The following is a 25,006-nucleotide window of genomic DNA, read 5'->3' as shown; positions in this document are numbered from 1 at the left end:
GATTCTTGACTGGTTAGTTCTAGGAAGGCTCATCCCTGGTAAAGTCGTTTTAGCCATGCTTGTGCTGAGGGGCTACAAAAATAAATTGACTTGAACTTTAACGTTCCAGCACTAAATGTGAACAACCAAACATTTGTCCATTTGTTTGTTTCTTACTTCTTTGTAAAATGCTCAAAAATCTCAACTCTATGTTGAAAATATTATGTCTTTCACCAATGTTTTTTTTGGGTTCCTGTCTGTTACAATTCTGCTACGCTGTCCAAGTTTCATATTGGTTAACAAACTAACAAAAAGAAGACGTCCATTCACCTGCTGCAATAATCATACCAACAATTAATGAATAAAGTCAAGTCAAAGGCATACAGTAAACATTAAGAAATTATTCAATGCATTTAACTGATTGTTGATGGTCTGTATATTATGTTGACCACTGGTTAGCAGTTTTCCTGCAGCATGCCTCAATGTGATGAAGCTACGTCAGCACTGAAAAGTTATTTGGGGTCAATCAAAGGCCCTAAATAACAAAGATCCATGTTCATGGTATAACAGGCCAATTAGGCCAGTTGTGTTCACTGGCTTGCAAAACTAGTGCCAGAGCCTTTTTCAGAGCCAGGATATCCGAGAATAATGGCTGCATGACTCGTGATGTAAAATATATTTAAGATGTTAAACTTTTTGGTTGGTCTTTCCTATTTTGTGTTGTTTGGCCATAACAGAGACGAAGGCACGCGAGCTTGGGCCATCACACTTTTGGTGAGCCCAGCTCTGCTCATTACTGTGCAGAAGTAGACTAAACTGAAACTGAAACGAGTATTTAGTGTAGATCTTGAAACCGTAACTTTTCACTACTTTTCTAATGAGATTCCTCACTGTGCAGAACTGTCAATGTGTCTTTGGTGATGAAATTGGTCTTAAAGTTTATTTCATCTGTCAGTGGAAGGTTTTAGAAACTTTTCAACATTTTCATGGTATGCCCCTTAATTTTTGCCTTGAGTTAATTCTTTTTTCGTCTCTCTTATCTTGTTGCTTCTCTTCTGTTTCCTCTCTTTTTTATGCTCTTTGGGATCGTTTCCGTCCTGTCCAGTCACACCGAGACAGCAGGGGAGTCTATCATCATTTCAATAGTGCGCAGGCTGCTGATAGTTCCTTTGCTGGTGTCAGCAACCTCTGCTTAAAACTGAGCAGCGACACGGGGAATTTCACACTGTGCTGACATTACTGGAGCGATACTTTTGAATCAGCAACATTCAGTAGTGTTTAAATAGGTTAGATGCACTCACATTTATATTTAGTTCTATTGCTTTTCACATCAAACGACTGATGGCCATGTTTAAAATGCACATGGGGGAAACTACTCTATGAAACCCTCTGGAAGTGTAGTGCATTTACGTCCTACATCGCCACATACAAGACAGATGATAACAAGGCAAGATGGGTGTAGATAAAACAATTACGGTTGATATAGTGCTTTCCTTGAGCCCGGGTAATGCAATGATTGGCTCTGCTCTGGGCAATCACAGCACCCTCACCTTTTGAACATGTTGTTCACTTGGCCATTTGCAGTCTTAAAATTGCTTTCTAGAAATACAAATTTAAGAAAGTTTTGCGGTTGTAAGAGGATGGAACATTGCATTCAGCCTTGGCTAATAACCTTTCACCTAGTGTTGTAATCAGGGTGGGAAATTAACATGTGCTATCTGCCACATGTGCCGAGGCTGGTACATTTGTTCACCCACTGTGCCAGGTGAACAAAGGCCACCCTTGGAAAAAATAAAAACTTATGAGCTATAGTATGAAAATAGCACTTCCAGTCATTTGTTTACATTTGATTCGCCTGTATTGACCCATCTCGGCCACCATACTTGGCAACGCAGTTTGAGAACAAACTGTTCCCGTTACCAAGGTAAACAGTAAATACACTTCCTCATAGCGAGTCAGAGGCGCTGCACTCAGCCATGTAGCATGACGAGAGACGGTTTTGATATGACAGCTCACTACCAACTAACACATAAAAGTACAAGTTTACGTATATTTCCCAGCCACATCTTAATTTTAAACCATACTCTCATTTACCACACTTCCTTTACTTGATTTTTTTGAGTTAATATTTGGATCATTGAAGATTACACAGTTCCAAGAAGTGAACTGTCTAAAAAACTATGCTGTAGCAGATGAGTGTACACTATTTCTCCCTCGCCCATGTCACCAACCTGCTGCCATGCCATCTAACAGGTCATCTCAAATCATCCTATGCAAGTTCAAGGAAACTGTTGCAGTTTTATAACCGTGTATCATGTTGGAGGCATTAATGTAATTAACACAGTGTGGCCATCAGCTCAGTTTACATGAGGACTTATGTAATTGTAGGATGAGTGGGTTAAGATACCAAACAGTTAGCCTAATTGAAAGTGCATGGGAAAAAGATTGAGTGGGAGTTGCACAGCCTCGTGTAATGCTGCATATCTTATAATTATTATTTTTTACAACCGGCCAGTGGGGGGGTGTTATCCCAAGGGAACTGCAGCAGTTGATTTGAGAACCTGTTACAGGAGTGTGGCTGCCTACGCCCAGCAAACAAAAACTGGTACAAGCCAAGAAGAGCAATTTTATTACCATTGTGAGTCTAAATAATATATAGTTTAATGTGCTGCTGCTGATGGACACGTATGCTTGTTTCGCCTCATTAACAGTAGTTGCAGGTTCTCTGTGCACACAGCATTGACGTTTCCCTGCGCCTTGTGGTTTCCTCATTCAGTGACCTATATCTATCCTGGATGTCACCCAAATAGCCGTGGTGGATCAAATGCAGTCTGTGCTGGACTGAACCTTTCTGAAAGACCACCTAATCACACCCTAGGGTGCTAGCCAGCGTCCCAGTGGCAGAGCATATGGGGCAGAGGTCAGATTGATTTCACTCTGGTTAAAAAGTTGCCAATCACAGAGAGAAGATGAGATTTGCCATCTTGGTCTTTTATTCCCGCTGGAGTTCAAGGGGTCGACTCCACATAAGTGACGCTTTTGACCGAGAGGGAAGGATACATTCACTTGCTGAAGGTACGACCAGGTGAGGCTCTGTAATGACAGACTTGTCGGTATAAATACCACATCTGAGGCCTCCATCTAGGCGCAGTTTCAAGGTTAGTGGTTCAACTGCTTGCCATATTAAAAATGTGAAGAAAGACTTGAGTCAAAATGATCAGCAAATAAAGTGTGAATAAGAGCTTGTTTTGTGTGATACAATAAACTGCATACTAAACACGATCCTGTTTGAAAATGTGTTTTGCTCTATTCTGATCTCAAACTTAAAGAAAGTCTATATACTGTACTTCATATGTATGTATTCCAGTCAGTGTGAGAAAGTAAAAAACAAAACTGCATACCTGTCTCTTTCACCACACCAAACACAAACCAATGAATAATGTCTGATCATGAATGCTGTTTTAGATTTTTTTTCTTCAATCAATGAATATACAAAGAAAAGAAAATCAATGATCTCTCTTCACACAGTATAGCCATATATCTAATAATGAAATAATGAAGTAATAATGAAAGCCATAATAAAAGAAAAACATGGGTCTATGGGTTTGTAACATAGCAAATAGACAATATTAGTTATTATATCAATAACAGTTTGTGAACAAATGCTGGCAAAAATTGTATTAAATGAAGGTTGTTGAGCCTCTGTTCATAACACCATGTGTGTTTGTAAAAGTCTCCAATTTAAGAGTAACAACTAATAGTAATAGTGATACTGGTGAATATGTTGGCTACAACTAATCTAAGCTGACGCAGCAGTTTTGTGTAACAGGTGTAGAGGCTACAAAGATTGGGAAATGCTAACAAAACCGCCTGACTAACAGACGACACCTGGAAAACAGTGAAGCTGCTGCCGTGCAGTGTCACTGCATAGCAGAGGTCTCCTCTTCTCGACATTGCATCGGGTCAGTAATGAGATTATCCTGATTATTCTGGATTTGCAGTAACTTCTAGTTGACTAGGGCAAGAGCTGATGCTGCACGCTCAGTGAGCTGCTGTGGGAGTGGACAACATCTGCACTCGTCTCTCTTTTTGTTTCTGTCAAACAGGCAGGGCAACACAAAGTGAGCGTTCTTTCTGTTTAAGTTCAGAACCGATCTTTGTTAAGTCAGTCTGGTACATCATGTACCCAGGAAAGTTTAGAGTACATAGCCTTCATAAAAGCAACAATTAGAATCAACCAGTTTTGACTGTCATGGTCTTTTCTTTCAATAATAATCTATCAGAACTAAACTGAAAATGATATATTGAGTTAAACATCTTGCATGGTGGCTTTAAGGAGTCTTTGGCGTATCTTCCACAATAAGCATTATCACGTGGAAACCAATCTGAGTTATCCATACTGAAAATGTGAATCTATTTTTTTTTTTTTTTTACTTTCTTTCTTTCTTTCTTTTTTTAACCTTGCTAGGCTGTTCTGAAATGACCTGGTTGGGAGCACAGGCTACATATCTAATCCTAGAGTAAACTGTCTGACAATAAGTGAAAAAAAAAACCTCAGCACACACCTCCCCCAGTGATGTACTCAGAAATGGCTGGAGGGGAAATCTGTACCCCGCCTGGTGCCAAACTTCCTTTACGCTGGAACCTAACTGGTCTAGAGGGCTTGTCCCTTGGCACAAAGCAGCTCGCGTGCGTCATTCTCGCTCTCCCCTCCCAGTCCACTCCCAAGAGCAATGAAGAGCAGTATTTGCTGATGGATTAGCCACTTGGACTTTAACATGTTTGACATGTTGTAAAAATTAGCACCCATTTTTGAAAGATCACATATTGCACCACAGAGACAAAACAGCAAGAAACAGAATCTGTCAAAGTGCTTGTATCACCTTTAACATTATGAATCTTGGAGAAGCTCTTCTTTGACCTTTGCAGGTCAAGATAAAACCACTGAAAATATATACATACACTTTTTGTGGACTCTGATGATTTCAGCTATTCATCCATTCACTCACCTGTCTAGTCTGACTGGGAACAGATGAGTCAAGAGTGGCTAAATGACAAATTAGGACTAAATAATCTAGTTAACATGGCAGTCTGCATTACATAATGGGTAAAGGTTTTCAAGGCAACTTAAAGACTATATTTTCTTTAAAACAAACATGGGCAAACATCACAGCACGTAAAATAAATAATTAAAAGCGGCGCTTGATGTAGCGTCAGATGAAATAATAAACTTTCCCCAGTTCCCAATGCCACCACTGCCGGGAGAGCTGAAGTTCACTTGTTCATCTGAGCCGCATGTGACGCCGCAGCAGACTATGTCCTCTTTATGTAAGGCCTGGTGCTGATGCCACTTTTCTTATGAGCGTCACCTGAATGTATGACCGTCATAAACCAGGACGGGACTATTGCACTTACGCATCTCTCAAATCACCAAGGGCCTGTGTATCACGTACGCTGCACCATGCAAACTGCCTCATTATATAAATTACACTGCTCTGAGCGCAAAGTGCGGCAGCAGACCCCGCAACATCACGTTTTAACCTCAGCAGAAATTTACGGAGCAAATCATCTGAGTCGTGTGTGCTGGGCAGGGCTTAGCCTACTGTAGTCTAGTGACCGGGTTTGACCCACACACTGACACAGTTATGCAACGCACATTTCACACTCATTATATATCACACTCTCAAAGACACACAGCCGCAATAAGCACGTAGGCCTATCTTCATTTATCCTTAAAGCACAAGTCCTCATGATGCACTAATAATGAAGAAACGAGATATAGCTGAGGACGGACGGCAACACCACACCGCAGGTTCATGACAGGCAACTCCGCTTACCTCGCAGAAGAGGATCCTCCGCTCTTTCCTAAAGCCGACCCGCAAAATAAAACCTTCTCCGCGTTTTTTAGGTTAAATTCCGTTTACCAGAACCGTAGCAGTGGAACCGGTGCGGCGTTGATTTGACACAGTGCTCCGCCCGCTCAGGTTTCCACACCAGGTCTGCCCTGAATCTCCAGAAACAGACAACGACCTCATTTCTGACTCCGCCCACCGCCCCGCCCCTCTGCTGTGCGCTCATTGGCTCGGTTGAGCGTCGTCTGCATGGCGGGCGCGCTGAACCGGCCGCACCGCGCGGTGATTGGCCGGCCGTGCTGTCAGTCTCTTTATATAATGATGTTATCCTCTTCACGTGGAAACCCACGGCTACTGACGGCGTGCGGGCGGCGAGAGCAAATCACTATAAGGCAGCTCCCATTGAAAGAAGCGGTGCCGGTGGTTGGCTCACAGCGGCTCAATACGAGCCACTGTTATCTAAACTGTTATACAAGTGTGTGTATGGGCAATGTGGGGGAATTGGTAAATGCGCACTCGTTCGCGTAAGCTTAAAAGTTCTCAACAACTCTGAAAACCCTAGACTTAACAAGGCTTTACTTATGGCTATTAGTAATTAGTTAACCTTTCCTACAGATTGCCATTCTGCCTACAAACATCAAGATAATCGTTTAGTATAGGCTAGTGTCACTCTGTGGTCATTAATTTATTGTTTTAGTATATATGTATGTATGTTTTTTTAATCTCAACACTATAATATATCTATAGGCCTGCCAATAAGGAGTTGTAGTTTTGCTGTGATGTATAGCATCTGACTTTTTGCATAAACACTGAATTTTAACCATGGGTAGACTGATAAAAAAGGAAAAAAAAAATAGCTGAAACTGTATATTTAGGCTACAGTCTGTTACGCCACGATGCCAGATGGTGTGAAAATGGGGTCAGAGTGGGTGACTGTTATGTCCAACCTGGTCAAAGATGTAGGGAAAAAATCTGAGGGGGGTCAGATTTATAGTCCACAGAGACACTTAAAGAGGACGCCGCTTGTGTTGGATCTTCACGACGTAGCTTTCACTGAGTAAAGGAGGTGTGTGCTATTCTTACTCAGCAGTGGCTGGCGACAGTGAACACCTATACAATGCATGTCACAGCCACAGCACCAACGTGACTGACAGCTTGAAGAGGTCTGCAACGCTAACCCTGTATTACAGTGACGAATCAGTGAAACATCAGGTTGGCAAACTCGTCTTCTTCTCAACCGTCTGCTCCAGCTGCTATAGGAAGCCCAAATAAAGTTGGGTTCAAACAACCACCCACTCTATCCCATCACACTTGGGTAATAATTTGCATTTTCCGTCTATTGATAGTCGCCCTTTCCTCACCTCCGGCTGCAGGGTGACACTTCTCACCCGTGTCATGCAGGAACAGGATTGTCACTAAGACGCAGTGCAGTGACTGACATAAAAAACTAAAATTAATAAACCACAGAACATGATCTATATTCTGTTTCACTAGTATTGCTCAACGGACATGACATTCTGAATATGAGGAGTATCTGGTCTATTGTGTGCCAAAAAATCCTGATCATGAACCAGCATCATGGCACATATTCAAAATGACCATGATAAGCTAGTCTGTGCACCACAAATATCAATTAAAAAACAAGTTTTCCACATTTACTTTTGGATTGAGCATCCTAAATTATCATTACAAAGTGTTTTCTTGGTGCAGTTAGTGTAAAACCTAACAGCAGTGGTTACTGAATTGTTGACTGGTTTTATTCAGTAATGGTCTGTGTTATATTATTTTGGTGTTTCACAAGCAAGGCACTGCAAAAAATCTTTGTAACCATTTATGAATCGCACAATTCATATTTCTCGACTGAAGAATAAGGAGGCATTTTAGTGCTGAAACACTGATTGTTAACTGTTGCGGCAAAGTCATTAACAAAAAGAACAAATAAGGATAAATAATTGTTGTTTTTCCTCCATCCTTAGCAATTTGTTGGATTATCCAGTGTTTTCTGAGACCACAGATGGCATCGAGTCTGGAGTGTGATAGATTCGCAGAAATAAATATATATTTTTCACAGAAGGAACACAACACCAGGGGCTGGGCTGTAAAGTGTGCCTCCACATCCCCAGCCAGGTGAGGTGGCCCCTCCTTCCAAACAGGTCCCGTCTCCACCTGGCAACAACTATTATGATTAGGATTTATTTTATTATTGTTTTTATTTATTTATTTATTTAACTACATTTACACAGGGTGCAGATCGTGATTGTCTGTATTTTCAGAGCCAATACTGGCATAAAAATAAAACATATTCTAAAAAATCTTTCCTGGTCGATGCTTTTCTTCAGGATGCGAGCCTGGCTGCATCCTGAAGAATGTGGGTGTTTCATCACACGGACTGCATCCCCACGCGTTCACGACTGTTCACTGTGAACGCATCTCAGGTTCAACCAAATCAGTAGTGACTGAAATTGTCAATCGCTGTTCTGGAGCCACTAACCCCGAGTAAGCCATGTCTGGTTTAACCAACCCTGAGTTCAGGGTTAGAGTAAGAGTTTACTGAACCTGCTTCCTGGAGCGGTAAATGGCAGAAAGACCCAGACCATCCTGGCTGGTTCTGGTTGCCCCCACTTTGCATCAGTCCCAGTCACTGTGAACGGATGAGGTGAGAGAACAGGTCTGTTCCCTGCCAAGCATGTGCAGGCTCAAAGGCAGGTCATCAAGATTCACATGTCACTGAGACACACCATGTAAACCTGTCCAAAACTAGTGCAAGGCATAAGAGGTTGGCAGCTCAATGTCCTTTATCAAACTTGATCTAGATACAGAAATACGGAGACATGTCTAGATATAGGATGATAGTTGTATTATATAATATCTATATCCACCTCCCAAAGATATTTTTTGCCATGTTGATGGCACACATCTGCATTTGTTGTTAAGAAGTGGCTTTGACATTCTTAAAAACTGCTTGGCAGATACTAAAAGGCAGGGTGTGTTCAAACTTCCCTCAGCTTAAAGGTTTGGAATCTGAAATGATAAAATGTTTCGGCCTCAAAAGGCAGTGTGTCAAATTTTAAATATAAAAAAGAAATCCTAGCAAACTGACAACAACTGTCTCAGGACATAGTGGTCCTGATGGCCATTCTCAGCTCCTGACACTCACGTTTCAGGCCCATTAAGTGTTCAAACACTGTCAGGACACTGTAATTACAGCCCATTTAGACATTTGTTTATTTTAGCACAAACAGTAGTTTCACACTGATGTAGAATTTGTGCTGAATTCACTCAGTTTAGTTTAATTTTATTTGGCTTATTTGCACAAAAAGTCCCTTCCCAAAAAATAAAACACCCAAGATGGTAATTGAGGACACAAATGACAGTACAAGTTATTCTGACAGATAACACTACTGATGTAACACACAAATAAATGTCATATTGAACTGGTCAAACATTAAATTCACCAAACACTTTCTGTGCAGCTTAGCAGCCACTTTACATGTAAGTGACTTGAACAAAATTTTATTCTTAGGTTGAAGAAATAGGAAAACAGAACAAAAAATATTACATCCAGCCTCCAAAATAGTCCCTAAGTGCCTCATCACTCTGTTAATAGTCTCACGTACAAAGTCTGAAAACCAATTTAAAGCAGTGCAGTGGCTGGAAAGTAAAAGCGTAAACCACTTTCCATAAAGGGATTTCTTAAAGCATACTGAACAAAGGCTTACTGTATGGAAAGAGGCCCCAAATCCTCAGGGCGCGTCCCACACACTCAGTGACGCAGACATTGTGCTGTCATTGAGCAGGTTAAGCATATCCATGAAAATCACTCTGCATGTCGGTTATCTCTCTTTCCAAAAATGTGGGCCGGTATGATGATGAGCCGTGAGTGTTTCTCTTGTTGTTTGGTGCCTGACAGTGGAAGTGTGAGAATGACGCAAATCAGCTCTGGAGGTCATATCATTAGCAGCTCGCTCTGTTGTGAACGGGCTCCCTAGTGAGAGTGGGTGGCGTGACACCATCTCTGCATGATCATCAGTGTTTCTACTGCTCACTGAGCATGGAGCAAAGCCAACAAACTTAGACATAGTGAGCTGAGTGGGATCATCCTGATAGCAGCTTGCTGGAATAGAGTATTAACCTGTGATTAAATGCCGTAAATAAGCAAGTAATATAGAGGTATTTAGGAACAACATCAAGGCATCCTTTGTAACATGAAATTACAAGTGAAATAATCCACATACAGTTTTGGAACACGTGATTTCATTATTACAAACACATTTGATGTAGTGGTTTCATGTGAAAAAAAGTGAAAAACACATGGGTTCCAATATCACATGTGGTTTATTTCACATGTGATTTTCATGTTCTTACACATGTGATCTGCAACCACATGTGATTATTTCACATGTGCGAAAGCAACATGAAAAACAATGTTTTCCAAAATCACGTGCACTTTATTTCACATGTGATTTCATGTTTTTTCACACGTGGAAATTCTAGTTCAGAAGCCAGTCACATGTGAAAATATCAGTTCAGATGTGAATTCTGCCAATCACGTGAAAATTTGTTAATTGACATGTGAAATTTCACATTTCACATGTGAAAAGGCATGTTTCACCTGTTACTTTTTAGTAAGGGGATGCCAACAGGGCAGCACCTTGTCCAGCCCCCTATGACATCACAGTGTTGCAGACTCATTTTTCTAAGATGAACACTGCATGCTGGGCACTCAAGATTTTCATAAAAGTGACAAAAATAGAACGGCAAAACATGTTGTGATCCCCAGGCAACTTGACATTATGGTTGCAATTGGACCAATTCATCCACTGGTGTATAGTGATATATGTTCAGTGGAAGCTGGTGGGATTCCCCTCCATTGAGCAGCAGACACTGCATACTGTATTCATTTCCTGGTGGTATGAAGTGGCTTTTTCCACAATAACTGGGGTTTAGTCTACGTCACATGTAAAGCCCCACAGGGAAAGCTGATGTAAAGTCATCACACAGCATGTTGGACACAGCTGCAGACATGAGTAACACTAATGGTATGGACTGCCGCCAGGCCTCAGCCCTCTTGTTTTATAGTCTGAGCCATGCCCATGCTTACAAGTAAAATATTTCTGTGACGGCATCCAGCATAGACGTCAGAGCTGGTAACCTTATATGTAGATACATATGCTTACAGTTAGTGATGATAGTTGATTACTATATCAAGAAATCAAAAAATTACCAGTTAACAACTTACTAGCCATAAATTTGTGCTGATTTTATTCAGCTGCGCCTATAGGCAAGTCATTTGTTTATCTTTCTTTGTCTCCACTCTGCAGCAGCAACATCACCTTTGGGCTGATTGGTATATGTTTTTCATTAATTTACTCATCTATTACTGCAGTAAACGTCTGTAAATGTCTACTATAGTGTTGTGTCTGATGTTCAAGTCAGTCATAACACAGGTAATAAAATTTAGTAATTACAAAAGTTGAGCAAACTTTTGTAATTCTAATTTTTTTTTTTTTTTTTAGTAATTTCAAAATGATAATTGATGATAATAGTAATTTGTTGATACCACTGGACGTCTGATGACAGAAATCTTCTAAGCACAAATATTTAAATATGCTCTTCAGCTCCATGGCAGTCAAGCCCTAAACAATCAAACTATATTGCCTATGTAGAGCTTTATTTGAAAGGAGTATGTGGCGTACTGCACAGACATGCTTTTACACTATTTCCTCTTCAAAATATGTGGTAGACTTACAAAAGTATTCCAAAAGTACTTCCAAAATGCAGCCAACAGATAAATGACACAGAAACATGATCATACAACAACTTTTTTCCTATCTGCATATCCGACAACAGTCTCTCAGTGAGCAAAGTATCTAAAAGTATGTCAAACTATGTACTGGACAATATTTCAGCATACTGAATAACAGAATCAAATAATATGCTGAAATATATATATAGGAACAAAACATATGGAATATCAATATACATAGTAAAAAAAACTTTCTGCACTTATGTGTAGTTACTTTATATATTTCAAGGTATTTTTTTTATTCTTCCAATTAGGAAATATGCTGAAATAGCCATGGGAGCCATATCATCCAAGCATCACAGTTATTGTGTTGGAGGCCTGAGGACATTTTTACCAATACTCATCTGTGTTTCACAGCAGCTTATCAAAGCGACACGTGCAGCCCTCTACGGCTCCACGGTGTGACTCAAACAAGCCCAAAAAGGTCTTGTCCCCTGCCGTCCTGGCAATAATGACAGACCCTATGATCCAAAACGGGAGTGCTTGAAGGCCGCTATCCAGAACTACTCAATTTGCTGCAACCTTCACTTATTAATTATAAGGCGGCACAGAAGATGCCTACATCAGCTGTGGATTGGAGCAGAGAGATGAATAGCTTTGGGATGAAAAACACTGAACAAATGAAGCCACCAGAGAAGGCTGCGCAGGCTGATGGATTGACTGAGTGCAAGGATGCTGTAACGCCTTTTAGAGCAGGAAATGGTGGGGACCATAAAAAAGCACTGATGTTGCCGCTTCACTCCCCTGCAGCACATTAGCAGCTTTGGATTGACATTTTACTCCTCTATTCACATATTAAAAGGAGGGTGAATGGAGGGGGGCTACTTTTCTTACGCACTTAGTTACGTCCTTACTTTTTCTTTCTTTCAGAACACAGGCCATTGACAGGTCATGCTAATTCTCATCTGTCTTTATTTCTCTTTTGCAATTTACCAGCCTTTCTGTACTTGCTTGGAACTCAATGCACAGGTGAATAGTTGATGTTTTGTGTCAGTTTTACCTCCTGGTCAACTTTGCCTGCTTGCACCTATTATGAAAATGTTTGGGGATAGATTGTGCGTTAACCAAGCTTTAATTTCCCACCCATATCCTACCACTTCGGTAGGATATTTTAAACTCAAGAAATGGTCAAAAGTTGAGAATAGTTCTTTAGCAGTCCCGTCAACATCCAGAACGGTGCCTCCTGATGTGGAGCGAGGCTAACTGGCAGAAAGTTTACAAAGGACATACATCCAAATAATGAATACCAGCTGCTGGACACACAATAATAATATAATATAATAATCTAATATCCAGTACTTAGATAGTATGCTCCCATAAAAATGTAACAGTGTGGGTTACCAGGTATCCTGCCTGCACCATTAAATTTTAACGGGAGTGTATTATCTAGTGAGTGATAATCAGCTTACTGTATATCCAGCTTAACTGTTAACAATACAGAAAAAGCCTTAATCATATGACCTGAATCATACCTGTGTTTCTTTTCTTTCTTTCTTTCTTTTTTTTTTTTTGCCAAAGTAAATTCTCTTCACTTGTGTTCTTTCACTAGGCAGTGAGAGCAATGTCTCTGAAGCTGGAAGGGGTTTGGTATAGGCCTGGAGGAGATTTATCAATAATGTAAGACTGCACATTGTCTGAGATTTTGGATACTGTGACATTGTGATATGGCATAAGTGTTGTCTTTTCCTGGTTTTAAAGACCACATTGCAGTAAAGGGATGGCATTTCATGAACTTATTAAGGCTGTTGTAGCTGTTCTATTATTAGCTTTTGCTTGTTTGGTCATCAAGCTCTCATGTGTAAATATCTAATGAAAGCACCAATAAGTCATCCCTGCAGTATCATCACAATATTGATGTAGATAGTAAAGAGATACTTGAATTGGGCTTGAATCTGAGGTGTCTCTTTTCATTACATTAATTCTGCTGCGGCTCAAATTGGCCTCCTGAAAGGTCAGGTCTGGGTTCACAACACCTGTTGCTGATACACATGTATCATTTCAAGCATTTCAATGTCTAATTAATTAAGGTGAATAATATTTATCAGGGCTTGCTTTTGTTTTTCACACATTTAATCGGTGAGTCATCAGGAGCTGCTAATTGATGCAGGGTGACAGGTGCTGTTTTGTTTTGTTTTGTTTTGTTTTTCTTTAATTTCACTCAGAAGGGCCAGCAGCGTCCTCCTGTTGGAATAGTCCCTCGCTGATAAAGGAAAATCAAACACCTTGGAGGTAAGGCCAACAACTTGTTATTCAACTTTTATTTAAGGTAGACGCTGTAGACTTGATGGTGTATTTAAAGATTCTACAGCCTGAAGCAGACATCATGAAAGACCATCGTAACATCTTTCTCCATCATTCTCTTGGATTAATAAGTTGCCTTGCTGCTATAGGGGGTTCAAATTATCTTAGTGTGTCTTAGGTCCCTGTGTTGGGGTTTCCAGATCACACCTTGTCATTCTATAGACAATATGTTTTTGAAAAAGAGAATATCCTGACATAAATGTTGCATAGGAAAAATGGGGTAAAACTGCATTGGTATGTGTCAAATCAACAATGCTGCCTCCTCACTACTTTATCATTCTGTATTTCATATTAATTTTATTTCAGATAAATACACATGCTTCCTCCTTCTCATGTTGGTTCTAATGCAAGCGTCATTTAAAAAAAAAACAAACAAAAAAACAGCAAATACATCTGAGGGCTCTGTTGAATCTGTTTGAATCGTATTTCCTCCTGTACTCCTCATCAGTGCCAGCCTGATAAGAGGGTTGGGCAGGTTTTTTTATATTCACAGCCCATTACGCTGTTTCCTACACTAGCAGCTCCCTCACTCCCACAGCCAGGCACCAGTCGGAAGTGATTTGTGCCTCAATCTTTCCATTCCTCAGCATGGGCGGAAGACAGGGATCACCCAAAGGTTGTTCCGGCAGTTCGGGTAGCTCCCTTGCGCACTATCACCTTTTAGGTCATTACAACAAAAGCTATTCCTTTTCCTTTCAAACCGAAACAGATCCAAATCCTAACAGGAGTGTAAGACAACTTGCATGGCTGTGAGCGTGGTATCCCTTTATAGTACTTAAGAGCGCATCTGCCTCATGCTGTCAGCACACTCTCTCCCACATACAGTTTGTCAGCGATGTGTGGGTGGGTGCGATTTCCCTCATTATGCAAAGTCATGGAATCCTGCCGCAAACGTGACGTATGCCGCAGATGGCATTTCTTCTTCATGACAAGATGCAGTCTAGCCATTGCCCACCAACAAAATTCATGCGACACATGATGGAAGTGCGTCAGCCAGGTATTTTTGTGACACATTAAACCAGATAACAGGTCATTAGATATGTTACGTCACATGGCAAACCAGCTGAATCTTGTTCAGCCAAGAAATCAAACCACTCAGTGAAATTAAAAATCCCTCCCGAAATGGCAAAAGTACTTAAGAGTTTCCTACCTATCATGCTTCAACATAAAAGAAAATATATTGGGTTAGGGTTAGACAAATCCTGAGATCAGTGCTGACCTCTGTGAGTGACTATGAGGCCTCAGTTTCTGTGAGCAGCACAGGGAATCATATGGCAAAACAAAGACACATTTGACCAGTGTACATGTATACAACTTATAGCCTGTGATGACTGAATTTGCACTGGCAATGCAGCTACTGTATAAAGCTTTTGGCTCAGGTCTTTAACCTTGACTGTGCAATACATTCACCCTGGAGCTGGACGATCTGGCACAGCTTAGTCACTGTGACCGCAACACGGCTGCTGAGCATCTGCTGCCCTCTGCAGGCTTTACACAGATAAGACTTAGCTATGCCTCAGCCTCACTTGTAATGGACAAGACAATTTAGGTCAAACTCAAATGAAGACAACTTGATTCTCCTTTCTCCACCAAAATCACCAGAAATCATAGAAAAAAAAATTGGATGTATTCTACAAATAATTCATCTTTAATTTATTTTTCTATTCTGTTCACAAAATATTCTGTTCACAAAAAATACTGAGAAGATACATAGAAAATAACTTCAACAAGGTTACAAACAGCTAAGAAAGAACACTTGTATCCTTAAAGTGATCAACAGATACCAAGGGTGATATGCATCTTTCCTCCTTTCACCCAACACAATGTGCAAATTATACATCAATGCAGATCCATGTCCCTGCGATGACGAACTGGCATAAAGCAGTGACACAGAGTCTTTGGGCCATATAGAGCTCAAGTGTAGGAAAGCTGTGGGTTACATTCAAATGGAAAAATGAACTGTGACAGTGTCAATGCTAGACTGTATCAGTGAAGGCTTAAATGTCAGATGAAGACCTGAGCGCCGTTGAGTGATAATAGGCAAAATCCCATGGATGAATAATCCATCATTGACCTGGGTCAGTGATGGATTAAGAATTGATAGTAAAAGACTAGAGGTCCGTTGTAACCACGGGAGTTACCCCATGGATGAGCAGCGTAGGTCCCAGGTCTTGAGTCAATAGGTCCAGTTGGTGTAGGTAAGCCTGGTATCGACTGGTGTCTGCTGGTGGGCGAGGCAAATACAGGAATCGCACCGCAGGGGGAGGAGCTCCATGCTTACGAATCAGACTGTTGACAGCACAGATATATTCATCTGTCAGCTGAGCAGCATTGTTGGGGAACCTCTGTATACTCTCATCCTCCTGTTCATATTCATGTTCTTTCGCTTTCTCCTCTTCATCCTGTGCCGCCTGTTCTCGGTTCCCCGCCTCCCTCTCTCCACGTCTCTGCCAGTGCAGTGCGACCACCTGGTCCCAGGCCACAGTCTGCACGTGGGCTGAGATCCTCAGCTCCTTCAGCATCACCTGGAGCTTTGCCTCCTCCTCCTGCAGGCTCCACCCAGCCTCCACACACAGAAAGAGGCGAAGTCTTGTCTGGCTCCAGGCACGGGACTCGTGAAGCACGCAGGCCAGCTGCAGCAGGAACAGCGAGCAGGTGTCTACGTAGCCACGGCTGTCTGGCCGAAGGAGGTTCAGAGGCCACACATCAACAAAAGGCCCTGACCTGCCATAGTGACCTCCGACCCTTTGCCCTGAGCCCAAGATCTCGTCCCGGTGGAAGTGGCTGAAGTAACGAGCCAGCGCCACATTCTTCCCCATTTTGACAGTGTCAGCAATTACCGACACATATTCTTCTTCCTGGAGGTCTTTGGTGTCCTCAACACCTCTCAGGTTTGGGAAAAAGGGGGGGTGTTGTTCTTGGGGATCCTTGGTTGGGCTCACTCCATCCATACCATGGCCTTTACACTGGAGAATTTTGCCTTGGAGGTGGTCTTGAGGGGTGCAGCTGTCATAGAAGCCCAAGACAAGAGTGTTTGGCCTCATTCCACCTAAATGTGAATAGACAAGTGGCCAAAGCTGTGCATCAAAAAAATTGAGTGACTGTAGTTGTTCACATAGGCTCCTTGTCAAAATTGTTCAAGGATGTCAATAACAAACCCAAATGGCATTGTAAAGACAAAAGGAAAGCTTGCTCACCAAAGCCTGTGATGAAGAGCAGGTTCTGGACTCCGTGTCGGACAGAGTCGGCAAGAGTAAGGTTGACAAACGCCTTGATGTTGAGATGGTCAACTAGAGACAGCCATGAGTCATAATGGCTCTGCAGGGGGTCAAAAGGCAACCCGTCTGGAGGATCAATCATGCACATAAGGAAAGAAAATGTCAAAAATGTGCACGATTGTGTTTCCAAATTCCGAGTATGAAAAATCAACACAAATGACCCACATACTTCCTATTAATTCCTTGTCTGAAACTCTGGGCTTCCTCGAAGCTCTGATTTAGCTGAGATGTAGTTTGGTGACATAACAAAATTAAGCAACATGACGACATTTGCAATGAACTGTCAAAGCTGTAGATAACACGTATGTTTTAAGCATTTCAATAGACTTTCAAGTGCCTGTTTGCTTAAGAAATACAGCAGGACATTGATGATCAAGAGGTTTCCGCGTTCTAAAGGCCATGACTAAAATAGCATGTTTTTGTTCCACATAGCATGACCTTGTAATGTTACGCAATTATTTGCAGTCCGTGAGTTATGAAAATGTTATTAAATCAGTTCCAGAGTTAATGTGGAACATCTGTTTTGTTCCAACCTCAACCACTTCAAACGCTCTGACTGGGAAGTAGGAAATTCCAGTCGGAAACTTCCCCGTTCCCACTCGTCATGAGCGCAGCATTTCAATGGGCTACAACTGATCCACGGACAATTTGATTTAAGGAGACACCTACATCACAAAGACGTGTGTGGTCTTTTTGATGTCGTGCTGACTGATTACGAACCAAACATGTCTTCCTCAGAATACCACCAAGACCACTCTTACCCAGTAACCCCAGCTGGACATGTCCCAGTACATAGAGGCCGCTCTTCTTCATGTCATTTATGAAGGTGATGAGGCCTGTGCAGCTACGAGGGTTTGCCACCATAAGCAGCACCTGGGGCCTCCAGAACTTCACATGGTCCTTACGCACGTCAAGCATCAACAGGTACTTTCGCACCTGAGTGAAACAGGAGGTATGAAAAGATGGACAGGTTGATTGAATAATTCACGTGCACATGTTCTGTGGTTGCATTATGTAAGAAACGATGGGCCAGAGGCAGCAACACTCTTAAACTTCTCTTGTATTTTCTGTTGAGAGAAAGTAAGAGAAATCAACTCTAGATGCACCAAGTGTTTTTAACCATCTAAATCTGCTCTTACCCAGGTGTACTGAATGATAAATCCCACCTGTTTGTAAACTTGTTTATATCTGAGCCTTTGTTATTAGTGTAACATAACATCTGCCCCCTACATAAGGTAAGCTGCTTTGAGATGTGCAAAATGCTCTTGTACATGCTCAAAAACTGGCGATGCCACCAAAACAAGGCTGTAGGAAGAAAAAGAACTTCAGCAGCTTAAATCAGAGCTGCTTGTGACTGTGTGGTTTGTGCTGAGCCAAGTCAAATCTCCCTTCTTGGGACAATAAACTCTGAACTAAACTAAAGTACTGTAGCACATGAGTACTGGTGTTACAGAAAAGTCAAAAAGCCAACAATGGCAAAAAAAGATCAGAAGTCTGTTGATCAAACACAATGAAAATGGTTCAGTATTAAAATTTAGACCAACGAATGTACTGCCCAAGTCCAGTGCTTTATGGTGACAGCTGCAGGAGCTCAGGACAGCTTCTAAAGCCCCGGCACAGGTAGATGGAGGTCTACTGTACAAACTATAAAATCCACTTTAATATCCATCATAGTCTATAGGCTGTTTTGCTGTTATTTTAACAAATTCTCAAATGTCTGAATTCAAATATTCTTATTTTAATAATCTAATCTTTATAACTACTCAACTATAAAATAATCTAAATGTGATTATGCACTGATATTCATTTAATATTTTTTTTAAATATTGGTGAACTCCAGAAATAAATGGGTACAAACAAAATAACAACAAATTGTCAATACAAACAAAATAATAAATCTGCATATCGCTTCCGGCCTCTGGCCTAGTGTGTGTGTGTGTGTGTGTGTGTGTGTGTGTGTGTGTACCTGGTGAAATATGAGGGCCTGGCTGATGTAGCCCCAGTCGCTGGTGGGACAGAGGTAGTGGATAAGCATTAAGAGCAGCAGCATGAAGGCTATGCTGGCAAAGGCATAAATGGCACTGATCAGGAACATCATGACCAGGCAGCCAAGGATGCCCAGCACACAGGTATGCCAGGTGAAGCAACGGAATGACGGTCTACAAAAAAAAAAAAAATGAAACATGAGAACATAAAATGAAGAATAAGCTTTGGTGCAAGCACAGAAAACAAGAAATGTGGACTCAAAGAGACAGTGTTTAGTCACTGCAACAGGCAGACCAGTAGTTCCTGAAGAACTGAGGCCTTGTTTGGACCAACTTGACCACACCGTACCTGAAGTTGGGTGCTGACGCCCATTCCAGAGCTAAACAGGCCAAGTCTACAGCAGCATAGACCAACAGGAAGAAGATAGTCACAATACCAGCAATGGTGTTCAATTTACCGGAAAACAGCACCACCTAGTGGTTGGAAGAATGAACACTAAATTGGTTAATTAAAAAACAAACAAACAAAAAAAACAACTGAGTTAAATATCACCTTAAGTTAAATATAAAAAGCTTTCAAACACATCAGCCTATAGACATGTTGTCAAAGGGACCTCCATACTGGAAGATTTTTGTTGCTAATTTGTATTTGTACTATTAGGATACAATAGAGTGAATTTTAACTTTATGTACAATAAATCGCTCCTATTCAACATCCTACCTGGACAAGTAACCAGGAGATGAGCACTGAGGCCCAGGGGTTGCCACTCAGAGAAGTTTTCCTTGCCAGAGCCAGGACACCGCCTGTAGATATTTACAGCATTAACAGCAGCAAAGTCATTTTCAGCCTCAACGTTGCCCTTCCAAGATGGATTATAGTACTGGATCAGATAATCAACAGCCATTCTGCATTGATCCTTAAGCCAAAAATACAATGAGTAGATTTTTTAACAAGGTCAAAATTACAACCCATCTGTTGTATCCTATGATGCTTTCCAAATTAACACGTCTGCGCTAGGAAAAGGAGACATGACGATATTAATAACAAGTGTCAATTTATCACAACTGGAGGCCTGCCATTGCAACAGATGGCTGATCATTATAGTAATGTTTACTAGGGTTTATAAAAAGACCATTGGAATTGAGATGTGTGTTAACTATGTCAAGATATGTCAACTATTCAGCCAAGATTTTAACCCAAATGCAATTAGCTATTTAAATCCCTCCCAAAAAAAGAACTTGTCAGAAATAGCATCAGCCAAATCTGCTCGATCAATTCACGAACAAAGAACCTTTATTTGCTCTCTAGTGGGTAAAGCTTCAACTTAGAGCTAAGAACATGATAAAATGGTTTAAAAAAAAAAAAAAAAAAAAAAAAAAAGATAGCTGGAGCAAATATGTCTCTCACCAAACAGGTTGTCCTTGGCCAGGGCATACAAAATCCTGGAGGCTCCTATGAGGTTACTCATGGCTGCAGACATGGTTGAGGAATAGATGCCCATTGTCACCAAGGGCTGCCAAATATTGATGTCCCCCAGGAAACTGTAGTCTTTCTGCAGGAGGCGGCTAAGAGGGGAAAGGGACACAAATCCAAGTACTAAAAGTATCAGACATACTTCCACTTTAAATCTTAAATAATCCCACTTGTATTTTGGTTCTGTATACAAACACCAACTTGATCACTTGAACTAAAGCTAGGCTCAGTTTCTCAAACAGAGAAATTCATGCTTTTGAAAACAGTTTTTGCATTGTGTCGCTTTTTTCCCCCCCGAGCGAAAAATAACTATTCATTTTTATATATTTCCCAGATTCCCTCAAACATGGAGCTGATAATGTTGGGTAGCCTTTACGCTTTATATTTCAGAGGCTTTGTGCCACTAATATATTCGTGAATGTCTGACCGGTCACAGGACCAAGCTGCCAGCAGACTGAGGAGATTATATGTGATGAAGGTTATGAGAACTGCTGCAAGGGTTCCTCTTGGGATGGAATAGCTGGGGTTTTTCAGGTCACCTGAAAAACATATGGGAACACAGAGGAAATTAACTCTTTTTGAACATGAGCACTTGTGACTAGAAATAACAAACATAGTCCGATCAGACTTCCCATCCTTTCCCAGACGTAGACACACACTGAGTCAATATCTTGGACCCACACATGCTGGGGGAAAAATGGCAGTTTGCCTGCTCTTCACCAGTGTCTTATTAATTAGGTAATTCTGAGCACTTTTTCCCCTCTCACCTGACATATTAGAGCCAGCCATGATGCCAGTGCAGCCGTTGAACATGACAGCAAACACTGTGGCAAAATTCATCATGGTGCCGGTGGTGTAGTCTACTGTGTAGTCAGCTGGAAGGAGTGAAAGGAAGAGGATCATTTATAAGAGGACAACAGCAAGGTCAGACCAATAAAAACTGTTCCACAGAGACGTGCTGCTTAAACAGATTAAAAGGCTCATACATAATGAATGTTGATTAATCTAATCCAGAAAGATTAGGACACCCATCATTTTTTGTGTCCATCTCTGTTTAAACAGATCCAAGTTTCTCAGAGGTTACTTAATGCCCAATTTCAACACTTACGCCACAGGTTTCTCTCCATGGTGTGGAGCCGCAGGCCTGTGTAGTTGGTGGTGACTGGGCTGGTGATATTGACTGAAGTGTCAGGCAGCATCACGACCTTTGGCTCCACAATGAAGAAACTGATGAAGATGGAAGCCAGAGCAGTCATGACAACAATGAAGATGATGAAGGTAGCTTTGGCATAGATGTGAGCTCCCACCTGTAATGACAAACCATGAAACCTTAAGAAAGGCTGAGGTGCACTATGGGATGATGACATTATTTTAAAATAGAAAAAACCGAGTCGAATTCTCATTTGCATCAATTGCAGACAATTACAAACATTTGTGAAAGAATGGCTCATTCTAAAGAGCTCACTGAATTTGAGTGTGGTACTGTAATAGTAACGTAATATGATGGCACTGTTGCGACAAATCAGTTCGTGAAATTTCTTCACTCCTAGATACTGCAGATCAACTGTAAGAGGTATTATTGCAAAGTGGAAGCGTTTAGGAACCAACAACTCAGCCACCAAGTGGCAGACCATGTAAAATTACAGAGCGGGGTCACACAGCGCTGAGGCGCAGAGTGCATAAAAGTAGCCAATGCTCTGCTGACTCAGTGACTGCAGAGCTCCAAACTTCCTCTGGCATCAACATCAGCACAAAAACTGTCCGCCGGGAGCTTCATGGCATGGGTTTCCATGGCAAAGCAGCCGCACGCAAGCCTTACATCACCAAGCACAATGCCAAGCTTCAGATGGAGCGGTGTTCTGTGGAGTGATGAAACACGCTTCTCTATCTGGCAGTCTGATGGACAAGTCTGGGTTTGATGGATGCCAAGAGAACGCTCCCTGCCTGACAGCATTGTTCCAACTGTAAAGTTTCCTGGAGGAGGGATAATGCTATGGGCTTGTTTTTCTGGGGTTGACCTCGGCCCCTTAGTTCCAGTGAAAAGAAATCTTAATGCTTGAGTTTACCGAGACATTTTGGACAATTCTCTGCTTTCAACTTTGTGGGAACAGTTTTGGGAAGGCCCTTTTCTGTTCCAGCATCACTGTGCCCCAACCCCATCCAACACCTTTGGGATGAACTAGAACAGAGAATGCTGGATGCATGGGCAAAAATTGCCAGAGACACATAAAATTCTGTAGAAAGCCTCCCCAGAAAAGTGGAAGCTGTTATAGCTGCAAAAGTCTTTGCAAAATAGCAAAGACTAGATTTGAATTCTGTGAAATAGATACATGGCTGCAGTCTTAGAGGTTGTTGAGTGCTACTGCATTTGTAGGAAACACCACAACACAATGTAGTTTGCATTTGTTCACTTGCAGCCTATTGGACTCTACGCCATGCAATCATGACACCCTCTATTATCAACTGAGGATCAAAAATTTTGGAGTGAAGGAAATATGAAAAATTCTATAGATGAGCTTTCCAGGTAAAAAGATAATGCCCCCCCTTGTTATTCTCCCACAGACTGATCCAAAATACATGCAGGTTAAGTATCTGAATTTAAAATATTGTCTCACCAGGCAGACGATGAGACAGAGGAACAGCAGGACGGTGCCATAGAGCACAGACCACCAGTATCCTGATGGCATCACCTGATGGGGACCTGCAACACTCGCTGCACCACTTGCTGCACCATCTGAAGGGGCAGGAAGGGAGACAGTTAACTAAAACAGAGACACACACCCTTTCAGATCCCCCACCATGCCCTTCCTGCACCCTACCTTCTGGGATACCGAAGGCAGAGATGATGGCTTCGACCAGACCCAAAATATACAGAGCACTACCACATACATTGGCAAAGAAAAACATAATCCCAATGCTGCCGCCGAATTCTGGACCCAGGGCTCGGCTGATCATGTCTGGGGATCCAAGTTGAGGAATCTCATGACTGCAAATTAATTAATGTAGGCCAACTATAATTATATAGACAAAAACTCCCATTGCATCAACGGACTCCTTTCTAAAATTAGCAGGGCTGGGCATCAAGCACACTATAAGACAGGTTTAACCTAGGAAGGGAGCCAATGCAACTTGTGATTAGCTTAAATAATAGAAAATTTTGGGTAAAGACCCATTAACTCAGGCTTAAACAACTCTCACATAGGATAAAAGAGACCAACACATGTCTCTTGGCTAAAATCTGAAGACACGCTCTACATGGAAGGATACAGTAGGCACCTCCAGCATCTAAAGCCCCATTGGTAGAGATGGCACAGACAGAGAGCACAGTCATGGTGATGATGAAGTAGGCCACCAAGAACATGGCGATGGACTGGTAGAGCCCCGCTTGACCCACAACAAATCCTATAAAACAAAGGGTGGCATACTTTCAAAACCAACACTTGAACAAAACAAAACAAAATAATATGCACAAGTTAAAAAATAAAAAATAAAAAACAGTCAAGTGTTAATTCTTTACAGATACAAATTGAGTCCTGAAAAATAGTAAACATAATTACTATACATGCAATTTTCCCCAACAAAAATTATATCACTGAAATGACTATGGGTTGCAACAAAATACAGACAAGACAGACACATTAAATTAAAAAAAAAAAAAAAAAAAGCAGGCTATTCCATGATAATATTCACTCTCACAGTGCTAGTAATAATCCCCAGGAATTATTTCACTTTATGCATAAAGCCATTCTGGGCCTGTTCACCCTGAAGCTGCTGTGTCTGGCAGTCACACTCACCAATTCGCAGGAACACAACGACGCTAAACATGGACAGTAAAGTTGGAATAATCACTCCAAAAACCACTCCGAGTTTCCTGGGGTTTTTGCCCTTTGCGCGCCGGGCGTCGCTCTCCACAGTGACCCCGGTGGGACTGGCCGCATTGTCAGGGTCCTTGGTGCCGATGAGTCGGTAATGCAGCAGCGGAGCCTTTTCTGACATGATAACCAAAAGCTGCAACGGCACCTACTGCTTGCTGGTTGGTGTCAAATGAGAAGCACAGTGTCACCTTTCATGGCCGCAAAACTACAACTTTAAAAATGAGTCACGTCCTTCTTTCTTCTTTTTTGGCGTAAAGTGCAATAATTTGAACCAGCTGCAGGCCTCCGCTGCAGCGCACCGCCCAACCGCTGCAGGTGGAGGTGCGCCTCTAAATTCAACCAGTGACGTAGCTTCCTGTAATTGGTTCAAATTATAAATTACGCGCTATAATTATCCAATGGCTGATTTGTAAATACGATGTCATTAGAATAATTTGACACTGAAGCATGGCATTC

At 41.6% G+C, this 25,006-nt stretch overlaps 2 protein-coding genes across 6 annotated transcripts in view; both read right to left on the bottom strand.

Annotated features, from left to right (window-relative positions):
• The window catches only part of per2 (period circadian clock 2), a 34,251-nt gene extending 28,263 nt beyond the window's left edge, over window positions 1-5,988 (bottom strand). For all 5 annotated transcript variants that reach the window (XM_030074525.1, XM_030074527.1, XM_030074528.1 and 2 more), the window contains exon 1: window positions 5,817-5,988. The gene's annotated coding sequence lies outside the window, so the exon portion shown is untranslated. The remainder of the gene's footprint in view (window positions 1-5,816) is intronic.
• A 9,575-nt stretch (window positions 5,989-15,563) lies between these two features.
• LOC115375854 (solute carrier family 12 member 9-like) lies at window positions 15,564-24,861 on the bottom strand. The gene is made up of 14 exons (XM_030075432.1): window positions 24,470-24,861; window positions 23,943-24,077; window positions 23,495-23,632; window positions 23,291-23,409; window positions 21,784-21,982; window positions 21,443-21,550; window positions 21,103-21,214; window positions 20,610-20,767; window positions 19,923-20,005; window positions 19,551-19,675; window positions 19,183-19,375; window positions 17,978-18,152; window positions 17,136-17,282; window positions 15,564-16,987 (listed from the first exon to the last, which is right to left on the bottom strand). The coding sequence occupies exons 1-14, from the start codon at window positions 24,669-24,671 to the stop codon at window positions 16,050-16,052; spliced, it is 2,832 nt and encodes a 943-aa protein (XP_029931292.1). The 5' UTR covers window positions 24,672-24,861; the 3' UTR covers window positions 15,564-16,049.
• Window positions 24,862-25,006: the final 145 nt, after the last annotated feature.

This window comes from Myripristis murdjan, chromosome 17 (assembly GCF_902150065.1).
Source record: "Myripristis murdjan chromosome 17, fMyrMur1.1, whole genome shotgun sequence".
NCBI classification, from domain to species: domain Eukaryota; kingdom Metazoa; phylum Chordata; class Actinopteri; order Holocentriformes; family Holocentridae; genus Myripristis; species Myripristis murdjan.
The sequence above is the reverse complement of the archived record's forward strand: the minus strand, read 5'-3'. Positions and strand labels throughout refer to the sequence as shown.

What these genes read in the sequence shown, in the direction of transcription:
- LOC115375854 (XM_030075432.1), bottom strand. Translation starts at nt 24,671, where the DNA reads ATGTCAGAAAAGGCTCCGCTGCTGCATTACCGACTCATCGGCACCAAG. An exon ending in GCGTCAGCACCCAACTTCAG is followed by an intron (nt 19,376 to 19,550) that starts GTACGGTGTGGT and finishes TTTTTTTTGTAG; the next exon opens with ACCGTCATTCCGTTGCTTCA. An exon ending in TGTCCAGCTGGGGTTACTGG is followed by an intron (nt 17,283 to 17,977) that starts GTAAGAGTGGTC and finishes TTGATCCTCCAG; the next exon opens with ACGGGTTGCCTTTTGACCCC.